General features: G+C 43.0%; 1 protein-coding gene across 15 annotated transcripts in view; it reads right to left on the bottom strand.

Annotated features, from left to right (window-relative positions):
• The window catches only part of KCNMA1 (potassium calcium-activated channel subfamily M alpha 1), a 547,562-nt gene that overhangs the window by 229,259 nt on the left and 297,664 nt on the right, over positions 1 to 20,639 (bottom strand). For all 15 annotated transcript variants that reach the window (XM_081913468.1, XM_081913470.1, XM_081913472.1 and 12 more), the window contains exons 4-5: positions 10,390 to 10,483; positions 6,176 to 6,287 (exon numbers count right to left, since the gene is read on the bottom strand). In XM_081913468.1, coding sequence (XP_081769594.1) covers positions 6,176 to 6,287; positions 10,390 to 10,483 — 206 coding nt within the window. The remainder of the gene's footprint in view (positions 1 to 6,175; positions 6,288 to 10,389; positions 10,484 to 20,639) is intronic.

Genomic DNA, 20,639 nt, shown 5'->3' with positions numbered 1-20,639 from the left:
TGCAGATCCTCCCACTGTAAGACCCATTATAGAAACATCTGCCCAACCCAGATGTACCACAACTCTCACCTGGACCAGCCAACATGGGGAATGGTCAGGGATGAAGGCAGCTGTAGTCCAACAATATTTGGAGGGCACTACATTGAGGAAGGGACGCGGGTGGCGCTGCGGGTTAAACCACAGAGCCTAGGACTTGCCGATCAGAAGGTCGGTGGTTCGAATCCCTGTGACGGGGTGAGCTCCAGTTGCTCGGTCCCTGCTCCTGCCAACCTAGCAGTTCAAAAGCACGTCAAAGTGCAAGTAGATAAACAGGTACCACTCCGGCGGGAAGGTAAACGGCATTTCCGTGCACTGCTCTAGTTCGCCAGAAGCAGCTTAGTAATGCTGGCCACATGACCCGGAAGCTGTGCACCAGCTCCCTCGGCCAGTAAAGCGAGATGAGTGCCGCAACCCCAGAGTCATCTGCGACTGGACCTAATGGTTAGGGGTCCCTTTACCTTTACATTGAGGAAGACACCAATTTGCACACAATCAAGATCAACTAAAACAAAAAGGGAGTGCATTTCTCTGGCTAGCTACTCTTTCCCTTTTGATTATTATAACGCCCCCTCTTGTCTCTGTGAAAAGGGTCTCCTTTTGTTCCATATGTAACAGTTTGAAAATGACATTTCATTCTCATTCATCTCTGTCCCTTTCTCTCCATTATAGCTTTTTTAAATCACCTAAAGGATTCAAGTGGTTGTTCAGCTGTTTGGTGACAACAAAAATCCGCTGTCTGCACTTTCATGGATTATAGCATTGCATAATCTTTTTCTTTTTTTTTCAAGAGAGAGAGAGAGTTTGCCTAACTGCTCTCTAATCTTTCCTCGTATTTATTCCCACTAATACTCTCTCTTGGGGTAAAATTATGAAATAGTATTCAGAAAGAACATTCCATTGCTCCTCTTTCTGAAGGGTGCTTTCTGTATGGAGCACAAATGCCAAAAGCAAGCGAAGTCTTAAGAACAGCAGAACAGAAATGAAACATATGCAGAGGTTCTCACATAAACGTTTAAATTTGATTGATTGATTGATTTTATATACCACCCTATACCCAGAGGTCTCATCTTAAAGATGTACCATAAGTATTTTGAAACTACTACTGCAGAAACATGAACAGGGGACCTGAATGAATGACTACTGTTTGATTCCTCTCAATCTACCCAGATCTGCCCAGATAGTTTGTGGAGTGAAATGCACAGGGCAAGGTGTCAACCAGAATGCAGATCATGATCTACACTCTAAATCTAAATCTTTTGGAGATTTACCGTACAGTGGTACCTTGGGTTACATACGCTTCAGGTTACATACGCTTCAGGTTACAGACTCCGCTAACCCAGAAATAGTACCTCAGGTTAAGAACTTTGCTTCAGGATGAGAACAGAAATCACGCGGCGGTGGCACAGCGGGAGCGGGAGGCCCCATTAGCTAAAGTGGTGCTTCAGGTTAAGAACAGTTTGAGGTTAAGAACGGACCTCCGGAACGAATTAAGTACATACCACTGTAGATTGTCAAGGATTTCTGAGACCCAATTGTTTAAGAATAGGAATAACAAATCAACACCTGCTATCTAAATTAAGCTCATTAAGTGAAGAAAGCTAATCAGGAGTGGTCTTTTGTGTGTGATTTAGCTGAGATTCCTGCATTGCAGGGGGTTGGACTAGATGACTCTCCAGCTCTACAATTCTATGATTCTATGAATCAGAGCAGCCTGGCACAGTCCTATTGCAGCATCTAATTCCCCCTTGCTAATGTCCCTCACCCACTGAAATTGTTTGCTTAGGTTCCAGTGAGCTAGATCTGTGATCTTTGATATGTGCATTCTCAAAATAAACTGGGAGGAGGGGTAAATTCTCCCTCTATTAGTTCAGTTTAGATTTTTTAAAACATTGACGGGGGAGGGGAAAGAAGAGCAACTCCTGTGCTTTCAAAGTGTTGGTGCTGACCTTTAAAGCCCTAAACAGTCTTGGCCCAGTATACTTGAAGGAGCGTCTCCACCCCCATCATTGTGCCCAGACACTGAGGTCCAGCTCTGAGATCCTTCTGGAGGTTCCCTCACTACAAGAAGTGAAGCTACAGGGAACAAGGCAGAGGGCCTTCTCGGTAGTGGCCCCTGCCCTGTGGAACGCCCTTCTAACAGATGTCAAGGAAATAAACAACTATCTGACTTTTAGAAGACATCGGAAGGCAGCCCTGTATTTTTTAGGGAGGTTTTTAATGTTTTATCTTTTACCGCATTATTATTTTTTATTATTATTATTTTCTGTTGAGAGACACCCAGAGAGGTTGGGGAAACCCAACCAGATGGGTGGAGTATAAATAAAAAATAATTTATTATTATTATTATTATTATTATTATTATTATTCAGACCTGACCTGTTGCAGGATTACCCTTCCACTGGGATAATATAATACATTTTCAGGTGAAATAAATATAAAACAAAATACCATATTACTTATTACAAAGATTTTTTACAGAAACATATGTCAGAACAAAAACTGTATCTAACAAGCCAAATTAAAAACAGAACAAACATCTATACAAGAATCCCTGAAACTAATGATAGGAGGTGTTCTTAAAAACTCTTAAAAACACATTGTAGATGGTCATGATATAGCCACATATCTATACAGTGGAACCTTGGAAGCGGAACACCTTTGAACTCGAACGTTTAAGCTCCTGAATGATAGAAAACTGGAAGTGATTGTTCTGATTTTCAAATGATTTTTGGAAGCTAAACATCCGGCACAGCTTCCACAGCTTCTGATTGGCTGCAGGACGCTCTTGCAGCCAATCGGAAGCCATGTTTTCAAACTGTTCCAGGAGTTTAACGGACTCCCGGAACGGATTAAATTTGAAAACCAAGGTATGACTGTATATGAAAGAATGCACAAGATGAGAAAATAATCATCTAGCAGCTTCTGACAAGTGCAAAAACCACCATAGTAACACTTACACTGAGGAACAATTTTTTTGTTGCATTGAACACCTGTTCTAACCTAATTTCGATGAGCTGATTTCATATCTGAAGTTGGTTTTGTTCTGTAAGCTCTAGTTTTTTTTTGCAATTCATGTATTTCACTTTTCACCATAATCTTTGTTTTTCACAATGCAAGAATTCAATATTTTATTAAACACATAGCCAAAGTAGTACAATATGAGTATAAATGTAAGTGACTTATTATTGTTCTTGTTATTATTTTGCGCCCCTTGGCTCGGTGCCCTGTGTGGGGAAACTGCTCACACTGCCCTAGATCTGGCACTACTTATGGGTATGATTTCCCCTTTACTTAGATAGTTGGCTTTAACCAGAGTTCAGCTTGATAGGTGTGCATTGACGCTAACCGCATTATCCCAATATTGGTTCTTAACCAGGCTTTGCAAAGCTGCTTCAGAAATTGCGCTCACAAACTCTGGGGGGTTACAAGGACAATATTGGATAGCACCACTGCAAAGTTAACCATGTCCTTTCTCTAAAGCATGCGCCCACACAGGGGTGGCCTGTCTCATTTCACCACCTGAGGCAAAATGGGAAGGTGCCACTTCTCCCTGCCCAAGCCTCACTTACCAGGGTTATGCAGCAGGGTCTCCTGGTGAGATCTCGCGAGAGTTCAGTGAGATCTCACAAGATCTTGTGGAAGCAGCAGCCACAGCTGTGTGGCCCTGGCGGTGGCAGCAGTAGCAGGTAGGGTGCCCACGGAGGCACCACCCCATTGAATTTTGCCTCTCGACGTGGGAAGCTGGTCCTGAGCCCAGCAAACATTCTTCATTTCCTACCTAACTTTAAGAGACTGGGAATATGTTTGCTTTAGACCCCTGAGCTACAGGATGTGCATAGACAGAAGGCCTGGGCAGAGAACTGTGCAGGATCTTATCTTTTTGCACCGGGATTTGAGAATACAGCATAACAAAAGAAATAGAAACCTGACAGCTGAAATCTGTTTTGTAGGTCACAGGCTTTTTCAGGCCCTTTATAAGCCTACGATGAACCTCGTACACTGAAGATGCTTTCTCATATTTCAACTTGCTAGTATTATTCCCTTTGTCTCAAGCAATTAGCTGTGTCAGTGCAACTACTCCATGCTTTACACAACTTAATAAAGATAAAAGCAGTTTGCTTCTGGTGGCAAAATCATGCCTCAGCATGACCACTGGATGGCAGAAGCACACAATTCTTTAAGCCACATAAAAATGGAAAGGAAAGAGCAAGTTTTGTGGCCACTTCTAACATCTGCAGCTATGGAATCAGCAAAACAGAATTAGACGGATCCTCAAGCTAGTGAATACAACATTAATGTTATGAAGCTCATAATTATTATTCTATGTCAGCGTTACTACTACAAAACTAGATGCTACCAAAAAAAAAGCTGCTAAAAATTCTGTGCTGAGTGAATAAAATTATCTCCCCCTTTCCTCAACATTGTTCTCTCTTTAATACCAACCTAACAGAGAAATTTTCTGGGAGGCAGGTGGCACTGTGTTCTAAACCACAGAGCCTAGGACTTGCTGATCAGAAGGTCGGCGGTTTGAATCCCCGCGATGGAGTGAGCTCCTGTTGCTCAGTCCCAGCTCCTGCCAACCTAGCAGTTCGAAAGCACGTCAAAGTGCAAGTAGATAAATAGGTACCACTCCGGCGGGAAGGTAAATGGTGTTTCTGTGCACTGCTCTGGTTCACCAGAAGCAGCTTAGTCATGCTGACCACATGACCCGGAAGCTGTACGCTAGCTCCCTCGGCCAGTAAAGCAAGATGAGCGCCGCAACCCCAGTGTCGTCTGCGACTGGACCTAACGGTCAGGGGTCCCTTTACCTTTACTAACAGAGAAATTTAGCAGATGAAACAGATATATAAAGTGATGGGGATGGGGGGGGGGGAAGATTCACATACTAAAGTTCAAGATACAGAGCCAGTTTAACCATAGGGGCACACTATGCGTCTGCCTAGGGAAGCTAAAATTTTAGTGCAGCCACATTTGAAGGGCAATTAAATTCAAAAGGCATCAAACAATGGTGCTGGTGGTGGAAGGAAGAGTCAGCAATGGCCAGTTACAGCAGTCTGCATTTTCCAGAATGCAGAGTCAATGACACCATTCTATCCCAATGAAACAAAACCTCCTACATGGGTCTTTCTTAGAGACACAGTAGCGCCTGCTTCAGAGCTCTCCTGAGAGCCAAAGAGGCCTGCCGCAGTGGTGGTGATGGAGCTGGTGTGGAACCGGTTACCATTTTCCAACATGCTGCCATACCAAGATATTGTTGGGGCACAGCAGGGAGGCAATGGTTTTGATGGAAGTTGTTCTCTGAAATCCCTTGAAGGCAAGCTTCTTGGAAGTACCTGAGAAACTCCTCTGATAACAGCAACAAACCTCCAAGTGTCAACATGCAGAATCATAATGGGCAGCAAACTGATTTCCTAATCAGTTTTCCCCCCTCTCCTTTCTTGCAGAGGAAGCCCATTCCCTTTTCCAGATGAAGAAAGGATGCTTAGGATTGCACCTCCTCACAGCGGAGAAGGTTTCAGCTGCCTGGGGCCTGATCCTGCCTTTTTCTTGCTTGTGTGAAGCGTGGACAGCTCACTAGACTGGTTGTCTTGCAAAACCTCTGGAAGTCAGTGATACTTGCCTATATGTGCTTAGGCAGGTGCAGCCAGTGATCACAGTCTGGTCAGTCTAGCAGAACATTTGAGGGGCAGAGGAGACAGCTGTGAGCCACCCCTGCAGGAGAGGAGGCAATCTCTCATACAGGCTCTCTTACACCAGGGCCAGCTACCAGTAGCGTAGCGTGGGTTGTCAGCACCCGGGGCAAGGCAAGTAATTTGCGCCCCCTAACCCGTGGATTTGCGCCCCCTAACCCTAACCCCCAGATGTTGCGCCCGGTGCGGCCGGCCCCCCTGCACCCCCCACGCTACGCCACTGCCAGCTACAGCTTCTCTCCCTTTGCTTCAGTGTGCTGGGAAAATTGCGCAACACCCCCCCCCCCAAGTTGCCACCAATCTGCCTCGGTTTGTGTTTCTTTCGGAGGGAGGAGGCAGACTCAGTACCTTTCTCTCAGTGCCAATTGCAAGTCATTGAGAACACAGTACCAGTATCCAGCATCTTGCAAACCCACACACAATTAAGAAAAACGCTGTTTACTTACCCAGCCAACTTCTGTTTAAATACACTGAAACGAACACTGGAGGGACTGTGAAGAAATCTACCACCGAGTTTACTTCCAGCCAGAACCATAGCTTGTCGTTGGCTGCTATGAACTGGGGAGGGAAATGAAGAGGATAAAGATACTGGTTGTTGTGGGGTGGGGGGTGGGGGATGGGGATTCCTTATGAAAGATACAACAGATTTTCTGTTTGTCCCTTGGAAATAATTATGGCATTGTTTCGTGACCTCTAATTAAAATACACCTGCTTATTCATTTTAATTCATTAATTAATTGACTAATTCATTTTAAAAATGTTTTAAACCTGTTTTTTAAGGGTGCACTCTTCCCACCTGAAGAACCCTTTGTAAAATACATTTTCATGTAAACTACATGAAGATACAATTGCAAACACGCACACAAAATACCCCAGCAACGAAAGGTTACTCCCCTCCCCAAACTATGTAAACCACCTGGGAGATTTCAACAATAAATCAGCATACGGATATTACAAAGAAATGTGTCTTGAATAAATGAGTTTTTATTTAACAGCTAGCAGCAATGAGACAACACTTATCTCTCTGGGGAGGGGGTTCCAAAGGTGTGGTGGGGCCATGACTGAGCAGGCCCTGTCCCTTGTCACCACCAGCCTAACAACTTTTCCTGGTGGGCTAGTGATGCTTGAGATCACTTCAACCTTGTGTACATGGTCCTACAAGCAAATCTACTTCAGCATTAAAAAAAAACAAGGCAAAGGGACCACTGAAAACCTTCTCTATGGACAGTCTGCAAGTGTTGGAGTTTGTAGGAGCTGGTATGAGGGGAGAAAAGACTGAGAAGCTTCTAGAGCATTATTTGTGCCACAGAGTTAAAGCAGTTAAATAATAATTCCCTCTAAGGGAGCAGTGGTTAACGTGAAGGAGAATATTAAAGATCTCTTAATATTCCCAGGACAAGCTCCACTCCTCAAACTACAATTCCCAATACAGTATATATTCTTTCTGGGAGTTTTTCAGGTGGGAGAGGGGAAAAGGCCACAGCAGCTGAAAAGGGTGGTCCATACATTGGTAACCTCACCATTAGACTAATATAATGTGCAGAAACTGCAAATGAGCATAAAATTAAGTTCACCCAGCTTTCCACATCTTGCGTCAGAAGCGTGGAAAGGTCTGCACTGGAGGCTTAATAGCTACTGAGTCAAGTTGAAGGCTTTGTGACTGACATTTAAAGCCCTAAGCAATCTAGGAACAGGAAATCTAGCAATCCACCTTCCCCTACACAGACCAAACCAATCTTTCCACCTTTGTTGGTGGTTCTCTGGTTTGGTGGCAGTGGACTTTCCCAGTGATAAGTCCATCCTCTGGAATGTTCTTTCTCAGATAAGGTGTGAGGCGGAGACATTAGCAACCTTTCAACACCTCCTAAAATGTTTACCCAAGCTTTCCTGGTTGCCTGACTCCTGATTTATTTTGTTCTCCACACTGCTCAGATTTATTTGGGATATAATCGTTTTATCTCATTTTTAATCATTTTAATCTCATTTTATTATATTATTATGATATATTATATATCATAATATATATATTATATTATGATATTATTATTATTATTATTATTATTATTATTATTATTATTATTATTATTATTATTATTAAACAGGGTACAATAAGCAGGGTTGCCTCAGGGATCCAGCAGCACAAAGGTAAAGGAAGGACCAGAAGGCAGAACTGCCACAGATTAGTCTGACTAGGGTTTAAGGAAGGACAAAGGCTATATTGAGGTAACAGGATCTTCTTCTGGGGCCCCATGCAACTGTATGATCTGTTGTCTGTGGCATGTGGCTCACCCTGACTATTGGGTGGACTGGTCCTGTCTGGTGCCTTTAGACCCCCAGCCCTCTATCCTTGGGTTGAAAGTGAAAACTGGTTTGGATTTTTGGTCCAATGCAAACAAACAAAAAAATCACCCTTTGGGGATACTACTTAAATCGCCTTCTCACATTTTACTCCAGTTCAAATTCAGTGCTCAAATGAACATGGAAGCCTTTACACTCCATTGGCTTGCAATTTTTAAATGTTTAAAAACTAACAAAATATAATGGTTAAAATCGCATTCTTCACATGAAATAAGACTTGAGCTCTTCATATGAGCCTACCTGTATGTGATCGTCAGCTGAGGCCCTTCTTCGTGTGCCTCCTCCATGAGAGGTCTGGAGGGTGGCAACACGAAAATGGGCCTTTTCTGAAATGGCTCTCCACTTGTGGAATGTTCTGCCCACTTCGCACCTTCATTATACACCTTTAAGCACCAGGGACCAGGCCTTTGGCTGACTAACATCATATATTATTTTAAATGTGTTTGTGGGAGGGGTAGGGGGTTATTGGTTTGCTTTGTTTTTGCTCTTATTTTTATTATGTATTTTGTGTTTTCATCTTTTTGTGTGTGTGTGTGTGAATCACCCTGAAATCTACAGATGCAGGGTGGTATAAATATTTTAATGACAATGATAATAATAATATGCTTTGACAAATAACTGTTACACCAAAATATTGGATTACTGCATTGCTTTCTAGGGGGAACCCAAAGGAATGGGGGGCAGGGGGGGAGAATGTATCAAGAAACCAGGCAGCTCCCTATCCAGACAATGGGATTAATTTGTCTACTCTTTAGCAGGTGCCACCAACCCATAAAGGCTTTCAATGGTTCCCCTGGGAAGGTGCCCTGGACTCTGAGTTTTCATGGAGGGGGAGTTTCCAGCCCACCTAGGAAGAAAGTTATGGGACAAAAAGTGCATGTACCTTCTAGATGTGAAGTGAGAGCAAGTGTGGTGTGTCCACCTGGTGTATTTTTCCTAGTACTGAAGAATGCTCCCTGTTGCTGTTAGCTGATGCTGGAAAGCACTGGCAGAGGAAGAGGAGTGCAGGGGGAGCGCACCGCCCCCGGCAGCACGACCCCCAGGGTGCCATTGTGGCTGCCCCCCCCCCCCACGCTGGGCACCCCGCCCCAGCAGGCGCCGCGCCACGCCTCTGGGATGCGTGCCAGCCCCGCCCGCTTTCCGCCCCTGGTGGAAAGTGGAGACACAAAGGCTTGTTTCACTCTGTTGCAGGCTTAGGGCCTCCCAGGAAACCCAATGCGAGGGATAAGAGCTCTTGGGAATGTTAGTGCAGTGAGCCTCTCCATCCCATGCTGTGGTTGTAGATATGTGTAAACAAAACCATACTTCCCACTGTATCACTGCTGTATTCATCAACATTCATTCCAAGGAAACCAAACTTTGGAACCTCAGGAGCATCTCACAGCACTGAGATTGTGGTGCGTGCAGCAAACACCTTTGGGAAGTTTTTAATGTTCAATGTTTTATTTTGCTTTTATATGTGTTGGAAGCCGTCCAGAGTGGCTAGGGCAATGCAGCCAGATGGGCAGTGTATAAATTATCATTCTTATAAGCAACTGATGGTGGATGGAGTAAGATCTGCCACTAACACAGTGTGTGTGTGTGTGTGTGTGTGAGAGAGAGAGAGAGAGAGAGAGAGAGAGAGAGAGAGAGAGGGAGAGCACACTGCTGCTGCACAGTAAATCCATAAACCTCTTTATCATGGAACAAAGGTTTACTGAAGCAATTCCTGTTCTCAACACGGCTAGAGAAAAGTTCCCATTCAAGGGCAGTAGCCTATTTTATTTTATTTTTAAAAACCTTTATGGATGCGGTAAAGTGGTACCTTGGTTTTCAAACATAATGCATTTGGAAGACCGTTCGACTTCCGAAATGTTCGGAAACCGAAGCATTTACTTCCAGAAGCATTTACTTACGGAAAACTCAATATGGAAGCCGTGTGGCACATTAAAACGAAAAGCTTTTGAAAACTGAAGCAGTTACTTCTGGGTTTTTGGCGTTCGGAAAACGAAATGTTCGACTTCCGAGACGTTCAAACACTAAGGTACCACTGTATTTTAATTTGACAAACTTGGCTTCCCAAATATAAACCAAAAAAAAAAAAACCACCTACCACACATGAAAACCAATTTACTCAAAAGGTACTGGCAACCATGATGGCCTTCATACACTTTTGCGCATCCATAGCAGTATGTTGCTGCTTGACACTTTTATGCCGCTGGCATCCTTTTCTCCTGGTTATCCCCACAAGTGGCTCTGGGGGAAAAACACTGTGGCACCTCGCCCTCCCCTCAAGCCAAGCAATATGGAGATTCACACTTACCCGCAAGCCGAAGTAGAGCAGGAAGAACACGTTGAAAGCCATGTCTATCTGTAACGTGAAATCTTTGTAGAAATTCTGGCAAGATTCTATTGGGCTATTTGAGAAAAGAAAAAAAGACCAGAGTAAACTAGAGGGAATGAAGTTTGCATATCAGAAGTATGGCAAAAGTAACGTCAGCTGGCCACTGTTATCACTTCGATTAGAGAATGGACAGGATTCAGTCATTATACGCTGCTTCTGGCTCTTCCATTATTTCTAAAGCACGCAGGCATTGAAAGAAATAATAATATTTGGAACATTGTTTTTGTATTGTCAGCCATTCTTACTGTTCACCTGTTAGTCACAACAGGTGAGCAGAAACATGCAGGCACTTTTAAGGAATGACAAGCAGGAAAATCTCTTAGGATTCCTTAATCCCACATTAACCCTTAAAGAACTGGCTTCTTTCTACCAGGTACGTAAAGCTATAACAGTTCAATCATCCAATCATCAAATTTGGGTTGCCAACTTTTTGGCAGGTCTTGTTACCACACCTGTTACAGCAGGTGGCTCTTCAGGCAACAGTAGGTGCCTATGCATGCGAAAAGCTTCATCTGCTAATTCCTGCAGATTCAGCTGCTGTTAAAGGTACAAGAGCATGCCACCCACCCACCCCCATTAGTTGGCAACCCAAAATCTAGCAAACTTGATTTCATTATAAAATGTTTTGTGTATTTTGGATGAAACAGCATCTTGTAAATCAGTTACGCCAACAATTTCAGAAAGTTTTCTAAAAAGAGCCCCCACCAAATTAATGCCATCTTATATTACGCACTCCCCTTTCTGGTTAATGTAATATAAAAAGAGTTGCTTATGGATTTTAGCAACTTGGGGGAGATACTTGTTTGCTTCTTTACAAATACAGTACCATGAATCTAGTAGAAAGAAGAGCATAGCCCACTGTTAGAATTAATGCAGAACAACATAAATTAAAGGAGTAGAAGCAGGACTCTAAGGGTTAATTTTCACATGCAGATTTCAGATTCACCTCTCTTTCTCAGGCAGCCTTGCAAAATCTAGTTTTGCTTTATTTTAAAGGGGCACATCCAACTCTCTAGCATACTCTATACAAACTGGTACTGTGGTATGCTTCAATAAACCAGGTTGCAGCAAATTGAAAAATATGCACGTGTGTGTGTGTGTGTGTGTGTGTGTGTGTGTGTGCACGTGTGTGCTGTGATTTATTTTGATGGTCCTACGAGATGGTTGGAAAGACTGCAGATCACAGTCCCCAGGTTAAGTAGCATGTCCCAAGATTTGTAACAAGTTACCATTCAGTCAGCATAACCATACAGAGGTCAGGAATGATGCTTAGAAGTTACTTAATTCTGGGAAGGAGATGTAAAAAAATACACGCTTGAGGTAACGGGAAGGAAAATGACAATTAAGGAGAAATTCCATGACTCCTCTTTTTACAAATAAATCACTACATATATCATACCAGTTAGTATAGCGCTACATCTGAAGGTGCAAGGCTAAATTGCTAAACAAGCAAGGTTCTGTGCATTCTGAATGTTGCTGACCTAACTGAAGGCAGGGAAGGAAATTAGCTGGATTTTGAGGGTATTACACATGCAGCCAGGTTCCCATTTACTTGCAAACATCGCAGCTCAAACAAGTCCAATAACAGCATGCCCCCGCTTTATCCTCAGGCATGTTTAGAGTTGCCAACATTTCCCTGAAGGGCAGTGACGCACAGTTCTAAGAAGACTTGGTAGCAACCAACGCCATATTCACAGTGTTTTGAAATACTACTTGCAAATGTTGCATCAAAAATATTAAACACGCAAGTCTTAGCGAAACAGTGTCAATTACAATAAATAAAGGACAAAACGGTATATTTGTGGTATTGTTGTTAGTATCTCACATTGTCTTGCTAGCAAAGCAACCGAAAATAAATCTTGCTTTAATACGTTAGAGAAAAGTGAGGAAACCAGAACAGGGGAAAACTTCTGCTTTCAGTTCTGTCCCCCCCCCCCCCCACACACACACTTTCCCCAGAGTATGCAGAATGAGAGTCAGGCATCTCACTCACTTCCAGATCCTCCAAGTATCTGGAAACCATGGACCTGGCAAGGGATGAAATGTGCAAGCTCCCACATTGTCATTGTAACAGAAACGGGAAAAGCAGAAGTGTGAGACATTAACGCATCTGCTTTGTAAGCTTCTTCTGAAGTCCACGAAGCAACCCTTCCAACAGAAGCTTCTCCAATGCAAAAACTAGTAAGGAGATGAGTTCTAGCTAGCCTCCTTTCAGATATGTGTGGGGAATTGTCAATGAAGATGATTCAGACATGTTTCCCCCTCCCCTCACTTGCAGTCTAAAGTGCCCCAGTACTGTAGTCCAATGTTGTGCAGTCTAAAATGGTGTACTACTAGTAGTCCAAGATTGTCAGAGACACTGTAAAAGGTAAAGGTAAAGGTACCCCTGCCCGTACGGGCCAGTCTTGACAGACTCTGGGGTTGTGCGCCCATCTCACTTAAGAGGCCAGGGGCCAGCGCTGTCCGAAGACACTTCCGGGTCACGTGGCCAGCGTGACATTGCTGCTCTGGCGAGCCAGAGACACTGGGTAGGGGCTTATTTTCACATACTGATTTCTTTCCAGACAATCATCATCACAGAAATCTGAAGTCAACCGAAGGTAAACAGACAACAATTGAAAAAGCACAGTTGTATGGAACTATTCTGCAAAGGACTAGTTGCAGTGGAAGTAACTATTGTCAAGTTCCCAGACTATGGGCTGAATCCAGACTGAGAGTTAGGGTCCACTGAATTCAATGGGGTTTAAGCATAACTACCAGTCTGGATCCAGCCCTGTGTTTACGAAGTGATAGTCAAAATTATCACATGGCAAGAGTGGATAGTGAAATGTCTGCCATGGGCCATCACTCTCTCTTTTCCCTTCAGGAAATTACTTGGCAATGAGGGTGGAGTAATGAGCCTTCCATACATTTCCTCTAAAAAACCCCAAAAAACTAATTGTACATATTCACCATGACAAGCGCTGAGTTGCAGCAAATCCCTGATGTGGGATTGCTGTTACACAAAGCTAAACTGTGACACCACAAATACAAACATCGCATAACAAACACCTCTTAAACACAAGCTTAGCCTTTAAGATCCTGACAGTAGGTTGCTTCACCTCAGTACAGATACTGTAGAGTTGAAAAAGGTCCCCCCACGAGAAAAGGTTACGGCACCTGTAACTTCTTAAGTTTACAGAAAAGGCAGGTATGGCGTGACATGCTAGAAGTTTATAAAACTATGCATCCCTCTTCCATAGCACTAGAACTTGTGCACATCCAATAAAGATGCTGGGAGATTTAGGGCAGTTAAAAGAAAATACTTATTTGCACAGTGCATAGTCGAAAACTATGGAGCTTGCTCACCCAGGAGGCAGTGGAGGCAACAAACTTGGATGGCTTTGAAAGAAGGTTGGGCAAACTGATGTTCTATCAATGGCTACTAGCCATAATGGCTATGCTCTACAGTTGGGGGAAGCAATGCTTCTGAATAGCAGTTGCTGGAAACCACAGGAGGGCAGTGCGCTCTTGTGCTCTCGTTCTGCTCCCTGGTTTCTCACAGGCAGCTGAGGACAGAATGCTGAATGAATAGCAGAATTAAAAAATATGTATTTTTGTTTTGTTTTGTTCCACTTTAGGCCAATTCAGCTACATCAATCGATCACTTTTCCTTCTATCCCACCCTGGCCAACTCATAACATGAATAACCCATAATAAGTTGTTTATTTATGCATCAACAGGGCTATTAAATGAACCACAGTATCCCAGACAAGATGCACAAAACAAAAGGCCCTATACAGCGGTTTTTTTTGTAGTAGTTTCTTCCTAGCGTCCTACAAATTTGCTGGGAAGTAATTAGCAGTGCGCTGGGGAAGTCTTGAAAACCTCTACAGCATTCCAATTAACAATTAGAAAGAGTGCTGACTGGGCGGGTTGTCATTAAAACTTAAATGAAACATGAAAATTGGGGCGACTGCAGAAGGTGGCATTGATAAACAGCAAATGCAAAAGAAGGAGAAACTTCTATCACTGATATATCACCAGCACATTAATATATAATCAAGGGAAAGATTAACTGCAAATGGAAGCCCAAATGGTTTTGTCTGCATAGATGCCTGAAATTCAAAGACATATACATGTATGCCCAGTTAACACCGTGGTATGAGATGCCACACAGGCATAGCTAGATCTGACCCAAGTCACTGGGTTGTAGACAACTTTTTAAAAAAATATTTAGAGTAAACTCATTGAAATGTATGAACACAACTAAATTTGGTCTACTAATTTCAGTGCATCAACCTTGAGTCCTCAAGGTCTATGGTCCACTAGGAAGCTTTGTTATGCAAGCACCATGGGAAATAATAATGTTGCACAATTTCTGTTCATTTCGCTGCTGCATAGCGGGAGCTTGCCAGTGGATTGTTTCTATCAGAACAGTCTTAAAGCCAGTTGGCTCAGCAATTAATGTTAATTGTTACAAACAGGCAAAGAACATACATGTTTTATTTATTTTACTTCTACATGGGCTTCAAAGCCATATATATTAACTGGAGTGCAGGTGTGGAGCAGGTGTTGGGAGAGCAGCTGTTCAGGCTAGGTGTTTTTTTAACTGATAATAAATGCTTAGAAGACCATATTGACTGAATATGGATACTCTGAAGTTTTAACATGGTTACTACATAAGCACAAACCTGCAGTGCCTTAGATAAAGCATCCAGAACTCCTTTGCCATATTTCGTCCAGAAATCTATGCTGGGGCATAGCCCTAGACTACAGCCCTTTTTTGGTGGCGGTGGGGAATAGTGCCGTGAAACCACACAAGATCATGGTAATCAAAATGACTGCCATTCTCTCTCTTTCTAAACCCCCCCCCCCAAACATTGGATGTCCCAGTTTTCCTAGGACACTGGTGGGGTATGTGCTTTGACCTTGAAGAAGAGTTAGCTAAGGTATTAGCTCTTCTGAATAGAATCCTGAAGGGACCTGCAACTAATTAGAAACACCAAATCTCCCCCTTGGTAGCCACTCTTGAGAACAAAGCATAACAGAAGCAGTTTGGCTGCCTGCAGCTGCGCCCATGCCCTTGTAAGCAGCAATATAACTGTGAAGAGCAACAAATCGAAGCACAGTAAAACAAGGTATGCCTGTATTATGGAGGTATGCCTTGTATTATTTTATTAATACTATCACTTAACATATGTTTGTCATGGTCTTTGGCTACAATAAATTTATGAGTAGCAGCAGCAGCAGCAGAAACAGCAGTAGCAGCAGTTTTACAAGCAGTATACAACAATAATGATAGCATAAATATATAATAAACCTCCAACATGCTTTTCCTTTTCATCACCATTATATTCATAAACACTTCCTCCTCTCGGCTCCACATTAAAGAATCCAAATTCCAGTGGTGTCCAAAATGTGCTGCTTCTCCTTGCCTCACAAGTGAGCCACCTCTGGGTTCCAACAAGTCTTGGTCCCAAATTATCCTCAATTCCTTGCTTCTGTTCTAATTCTATCGGGCAAGAGAACTAGATTTGCAAGTCAGTGATGAATTTATAGATGTCTCCAAATCTGAAACACCCATCTAGCTGCCCAGTGAAAAGCAATGGCCAGTATAAACCTTGGCTATAGCTTGACCGCAAAGGTAGATTTAGACAACATGTTACGCCAAAGCATTTGTCAGTGGGGCTGTGGGAGTAACAAACAAAACCCATGGAAGAGCAAAGTGACTGACTGCAAGTTTATTTCCTGGAGCCCATTCATTTGCATGGTATGAGTAATGCAGTGTTATGCTATTACTATTATGGTTTCTGCTACTTAATTACCCAAAGCCATGCACTTAAGCCAACTGGTGCTTTTTAGCTTTTACACTGTTTTAGTTGTATCCTGGTTTTAATGTACGCTTGTAAGTTGTTTTCAGGGTTTTCTGTATAAAAATAGTTACAAAGAAGTTCAAATAACAGCAATAACACTAATAATAGTAGTAATAATAACGGAGCACAGATTGAGGTCAATTGCCCCAACCCAATATTTCAGGACACATGTCTGCAATGTAGCGAGTGAGAAGTGATTGATATTTATTCCTTTTACCTCTATAAAGTACATGGGTGTATCTATCTACAGAATTAAGAGGGGTGTGTGTGTGTGTGTGTGTGTGTGTGTGTGAGAGAGAGAGAGAGAGAGAGAGAGAGAGAGAGAGAGAGAGAGAGAGAGAGAGGTGTAAGGCTGGGACTATTTTGAACAAATGTGGCTACAGCAGGATGAGTCCAGTAGTTGCCTCTAGATCTCAATGATCCTGCTTAATTATAAAAGCTGCCATTTTCCTTACTCCTCCATCACTGAAGGCATAGCTGTCAACTTACAGATTTGAAAATAAGGGATCAGCAGCCAAAATAAGGGATTTTCGAAGCACAGGTATGTTCAACTTCTGAGCCCCTCCAAGCCAAAGGCAGAAAGCCCAGCCAGCAGCCAAACGAAGCCTCAAGCAGTGGTTCCCACTGCGCAGTAACCCGGCAAAGGGGATGCAGCAAGGGAAACCACCGTCACCTCTCCTCTGGGAAGCACTAAGCAAAGGCGAGTCCCCAGGCAACACGGCCGATTTGATTGGCACAAGGCATGCAAGCTCCACCCCCCAGTCGTTCTTAGACTCCTTATTGGGTGAGCAATGCAGCCAAGCAACACAGTTGGAGCATCCCTCCTCCCTGGCCAGCAAGGAGGGAGGCAGAGGAGCTGCTTCCTTTGAAACCCGGAAAATTTAAGGGACATCATCAATCCGGGACAGCAGTGAGACATAGCGCTGGGATAAGGGACTTTCCCGCCAAATAAGGGACGGTTGACAGCTATGGCTGAAGGGCCATGACAAAACCTATCACAATACTGTTTAGTTCAAAGAGGAACAATCCATGAGCCCTACCCAACAGACACACCACAATGAAATGTCTGGCTTTGAGTAGCAACTACAGTGGTACCTCGGATTAAGAACCGCCCTGTTTACGAACTATTCAGTTTACGAACTCCGCAAAACCAGAAGTAGTGTCCCGGTTTGTGAACTTTACCTTGATCTAAGAATGGAATCTGAAAGGTAAAATGGCGGGAGGCCTCATTAGGGAAAGCGCACCTCAATTTAAGAACAGTTTCAGTTTAAGGGCAGGCTTCCAGAACGGATTAAGTTCGTAAACCGAGGTACCACTGTACGCTCCCTTTGCCATAGAAAGTCATTTCAGTTTCCATGCGGCACGGAAAGCTCACCTGGGCACACAGAACTAGTCGCATGATCCTTTGGACCTCAGCCTGAATCAACAGTTGGCAATACTGCAGGGTGTGCAACTTCTGACAAATCTCTAAAAATTGTAGAATGAACGGGTGCAATCCACTTGGTGCCCTTGCATGCCCAAAAGGGCTTTTGATCCGCCTGTGTGGTGTAGTGGTTAAGAGCAGTGGACTCGTAATCTGGTGAACCAGGTTCGATTCCCCGCTCCTCCACATGCAACTGCTGGGTGACCTTGGGCTAGTCACACTTCTCTCTGAAGTCTCTCAGTCTCACTCACCTTACAGAGTGTTTGTTGTGGGGGAGGAAGTGCAAAGGAGATTGTTAGCAGCTTTGAGACTCCTTAGGGTAGTGATAAAGTGGGATATCAAATCCAAACTCTTCTTCTTCACAAATGGATGAGGACATTTATGCAGATTCCCTCCTTCCCACACCACCTTCCACTTTGTTCCCACCCCCCTCAGGAGCAGATTGACAAAAATATGTCTACTCTTCTCTTCCGATCTGCTTGATCAAAAGTCCTCCCATGAGCACAACACCATCAATTGAAATCTACCCAATGTCCCAAAAGCTAGGTGATTGATTAGATATATAGAACACAAAGAGAGAGTGATTCATGTAGGTTGCTCAAGATATATCTAATTCTGTAGAGAAGATAAGTGACTAATGAGTCTGAACAATAAGGCTTGGTGACCTCTTATAGATTGAGTGCCAAAGGCTACGCCTGCCAAACTTGATTAATAATATTTTATATTTTCTTTTCTTGGTAGTCAGTTTATTATCAATACCAGACTAAATTTGAGGCTGACATGAAAAACTCAGCTATAACAAAACAAATATTGATTATAGACTTTTGTCTCATCTGCTGATTCAGAACAGTATATTGTTCTGGGAGCAGAACAGTGATTTACTGTTTTCACCATACAAGTGTGTGACGATATATCAGCCTTCCACGGAAATGTAATTTTGTCATCTGCTACTGCATTTTGCGCTGAGGTCTTCAGTGGTGCAACAGTAAGACCAAAAAGATGCACTTGTCAAATCTCTTACTCTTCAGGCTTGAATTTAGTGGAAATCCTGAACTTTAACACTATGAAGTCTAAATGTATGGTGCTGCAGATGCACTTGCTCAGGCTCAACTCTTGTAACCCTCTACTCTCTTTCCGCTGTCAGAACATATAGGATGAGTTACTAGTCATTTAACCTGGAGCTCATCAGCAAGATCTGCCCATCCCCGTTGGCTGTTAAAATGCAGAAAGGGGTGCGAGGGGGCAGAACTGGTGGCAAATAGATCCTTCAAAGTGTGCCTCAGGCAAAGCTACTTGCTAACCACAGAGACTTACTGTGGTGATCCCATTGACCAAAACAGGGATCTGACACATCTTTCCGGTCTTCTGCTTTCAAAATTGAATGTTTCCCAGTTTGAGATCCAGCAAGGAATCCCTGTTTGTTCTGAAAGCATGGTCTACAATGCACTCAAAATGCTCCATTATCTGCCTATTCCAGAAGATTGGCAGTGGTGCTAATCTATCTCTTGGCAATGTGCTATCACTGTTCTTTTCATTGGAGAGCCCTTGGTAAGTTTTCAAGGAATTCCAGGCTTCCATGGAAAGCCATGTGAAAAACGGTGCCTTTAAAATAGTAGCCACATTACACTAGTAATCTCCCCCCGCCCAAAGGAATCATATGGAGGGGGCAAGGTTTCATCATTCCACACATTATCCAAAGGGAAGCTATGAGACTCAGGTGAAAACATTTCATAGGGCAGCCTTCCCCAACATGATACCCTTTAGCTGGTTTAGGCAGCAGCTCCATCAAGACACCAAGACTAATGGTTGGGTTGATGAGAGCTGGTCCAACAGCATCTGTTGGGCCACAGGCTGGTTGGTTCTGTCCTAAATGAGGACTGAGAAAGCACCATCTCTCCTGCCGTCTAATAAAAGGAAGAGAAAACATTTTAAAGTAAAGAAATGGCCTTTATACTAACTCCATCTCTCATATAACCACTTCCTTCCCATTCAGTGAAATGGGACTATACCCATTACCTGTGTAAGAACAGGACTATGCCTTTGCTATGTTGGCACCCATGCTCTGAAATGCACATTGATTCCATCATTGTTGATTGTTGTCCTTCAACCATAAGGTCAGAATCAGACTTTCAGCTGGCTGGCTATTAGATGATGCTGTTCTATTTATATTTTACTTGAATTTCTACAGACTGCATTTCTTGTTTATTTTTTTGTATTTGCTTTATTGTAGAGTGTGTGTGTATGTGTGACAGAGAGAGAGAGGGAGGGAGGGAGGGAGAGGTGGCTTTTAGATGGTTTTAGGGCAGATTATAGACTGCCTTTGTGACAGAGAATGAGGTGTATAAATGTTTAAATAAACAAACAAACATTTCCACTAACCTCTGTAAAAGACAAATGACTAAGATGTTTTTCTTTGCACCTTTGCAATCTTTTTTCATCTACATAATTTTCATTTTCATGCTCAAGATAGCAATAAAATACTGGCATCATTCAAAGCTCTTTTCACAAGTTTAAAACATGCACTTTTCTCCCTCCCATTTGTCATGGGCTTCTACAGAATAGCAATCAATCTTGGAATGAAAACAGGCAGATTATTACATTGCAAGAGAGAATGCAGACAAAAGCTGTGTGACCAATCTCTAGTACCAAATGGAGGCTTACAATGATCTGAAAGTAGCCAGTGACAGCAGTCAATCAAGAACCATTTTGCTAAAGTGCTGCTAAATTTTTCATTTCCTCCTGATTTTTAGAATGCATTTACACTAAGGCTTTTCAAACAGAAAATTAATGTAGTGCTCTTTAGGATGGTTGAGAGATGAAGACTGCAGTCTTAAACATAGTGACTAGACAGTAAGCCTCATTGAACACAATAGGACATACTTGTAAGTAAA

Source organism: Podarcis melisellensis, assembly GCF_964234715.1.
Source record: "Podarcis melisellensis genome assembly, chromosome: 5".
Taxonomy (NCBI): Eukaryota; Metazoa; Chordata; class Lepidosauria; order Squamata; family Lacertidae; genus Podarcis; species Podarcis melisellensis.
The sequence above is the reverse complement of the archived record's forward strand: the minus strand, read 5'-3'. Positions and strand labels throughout refer to the sequence as shown.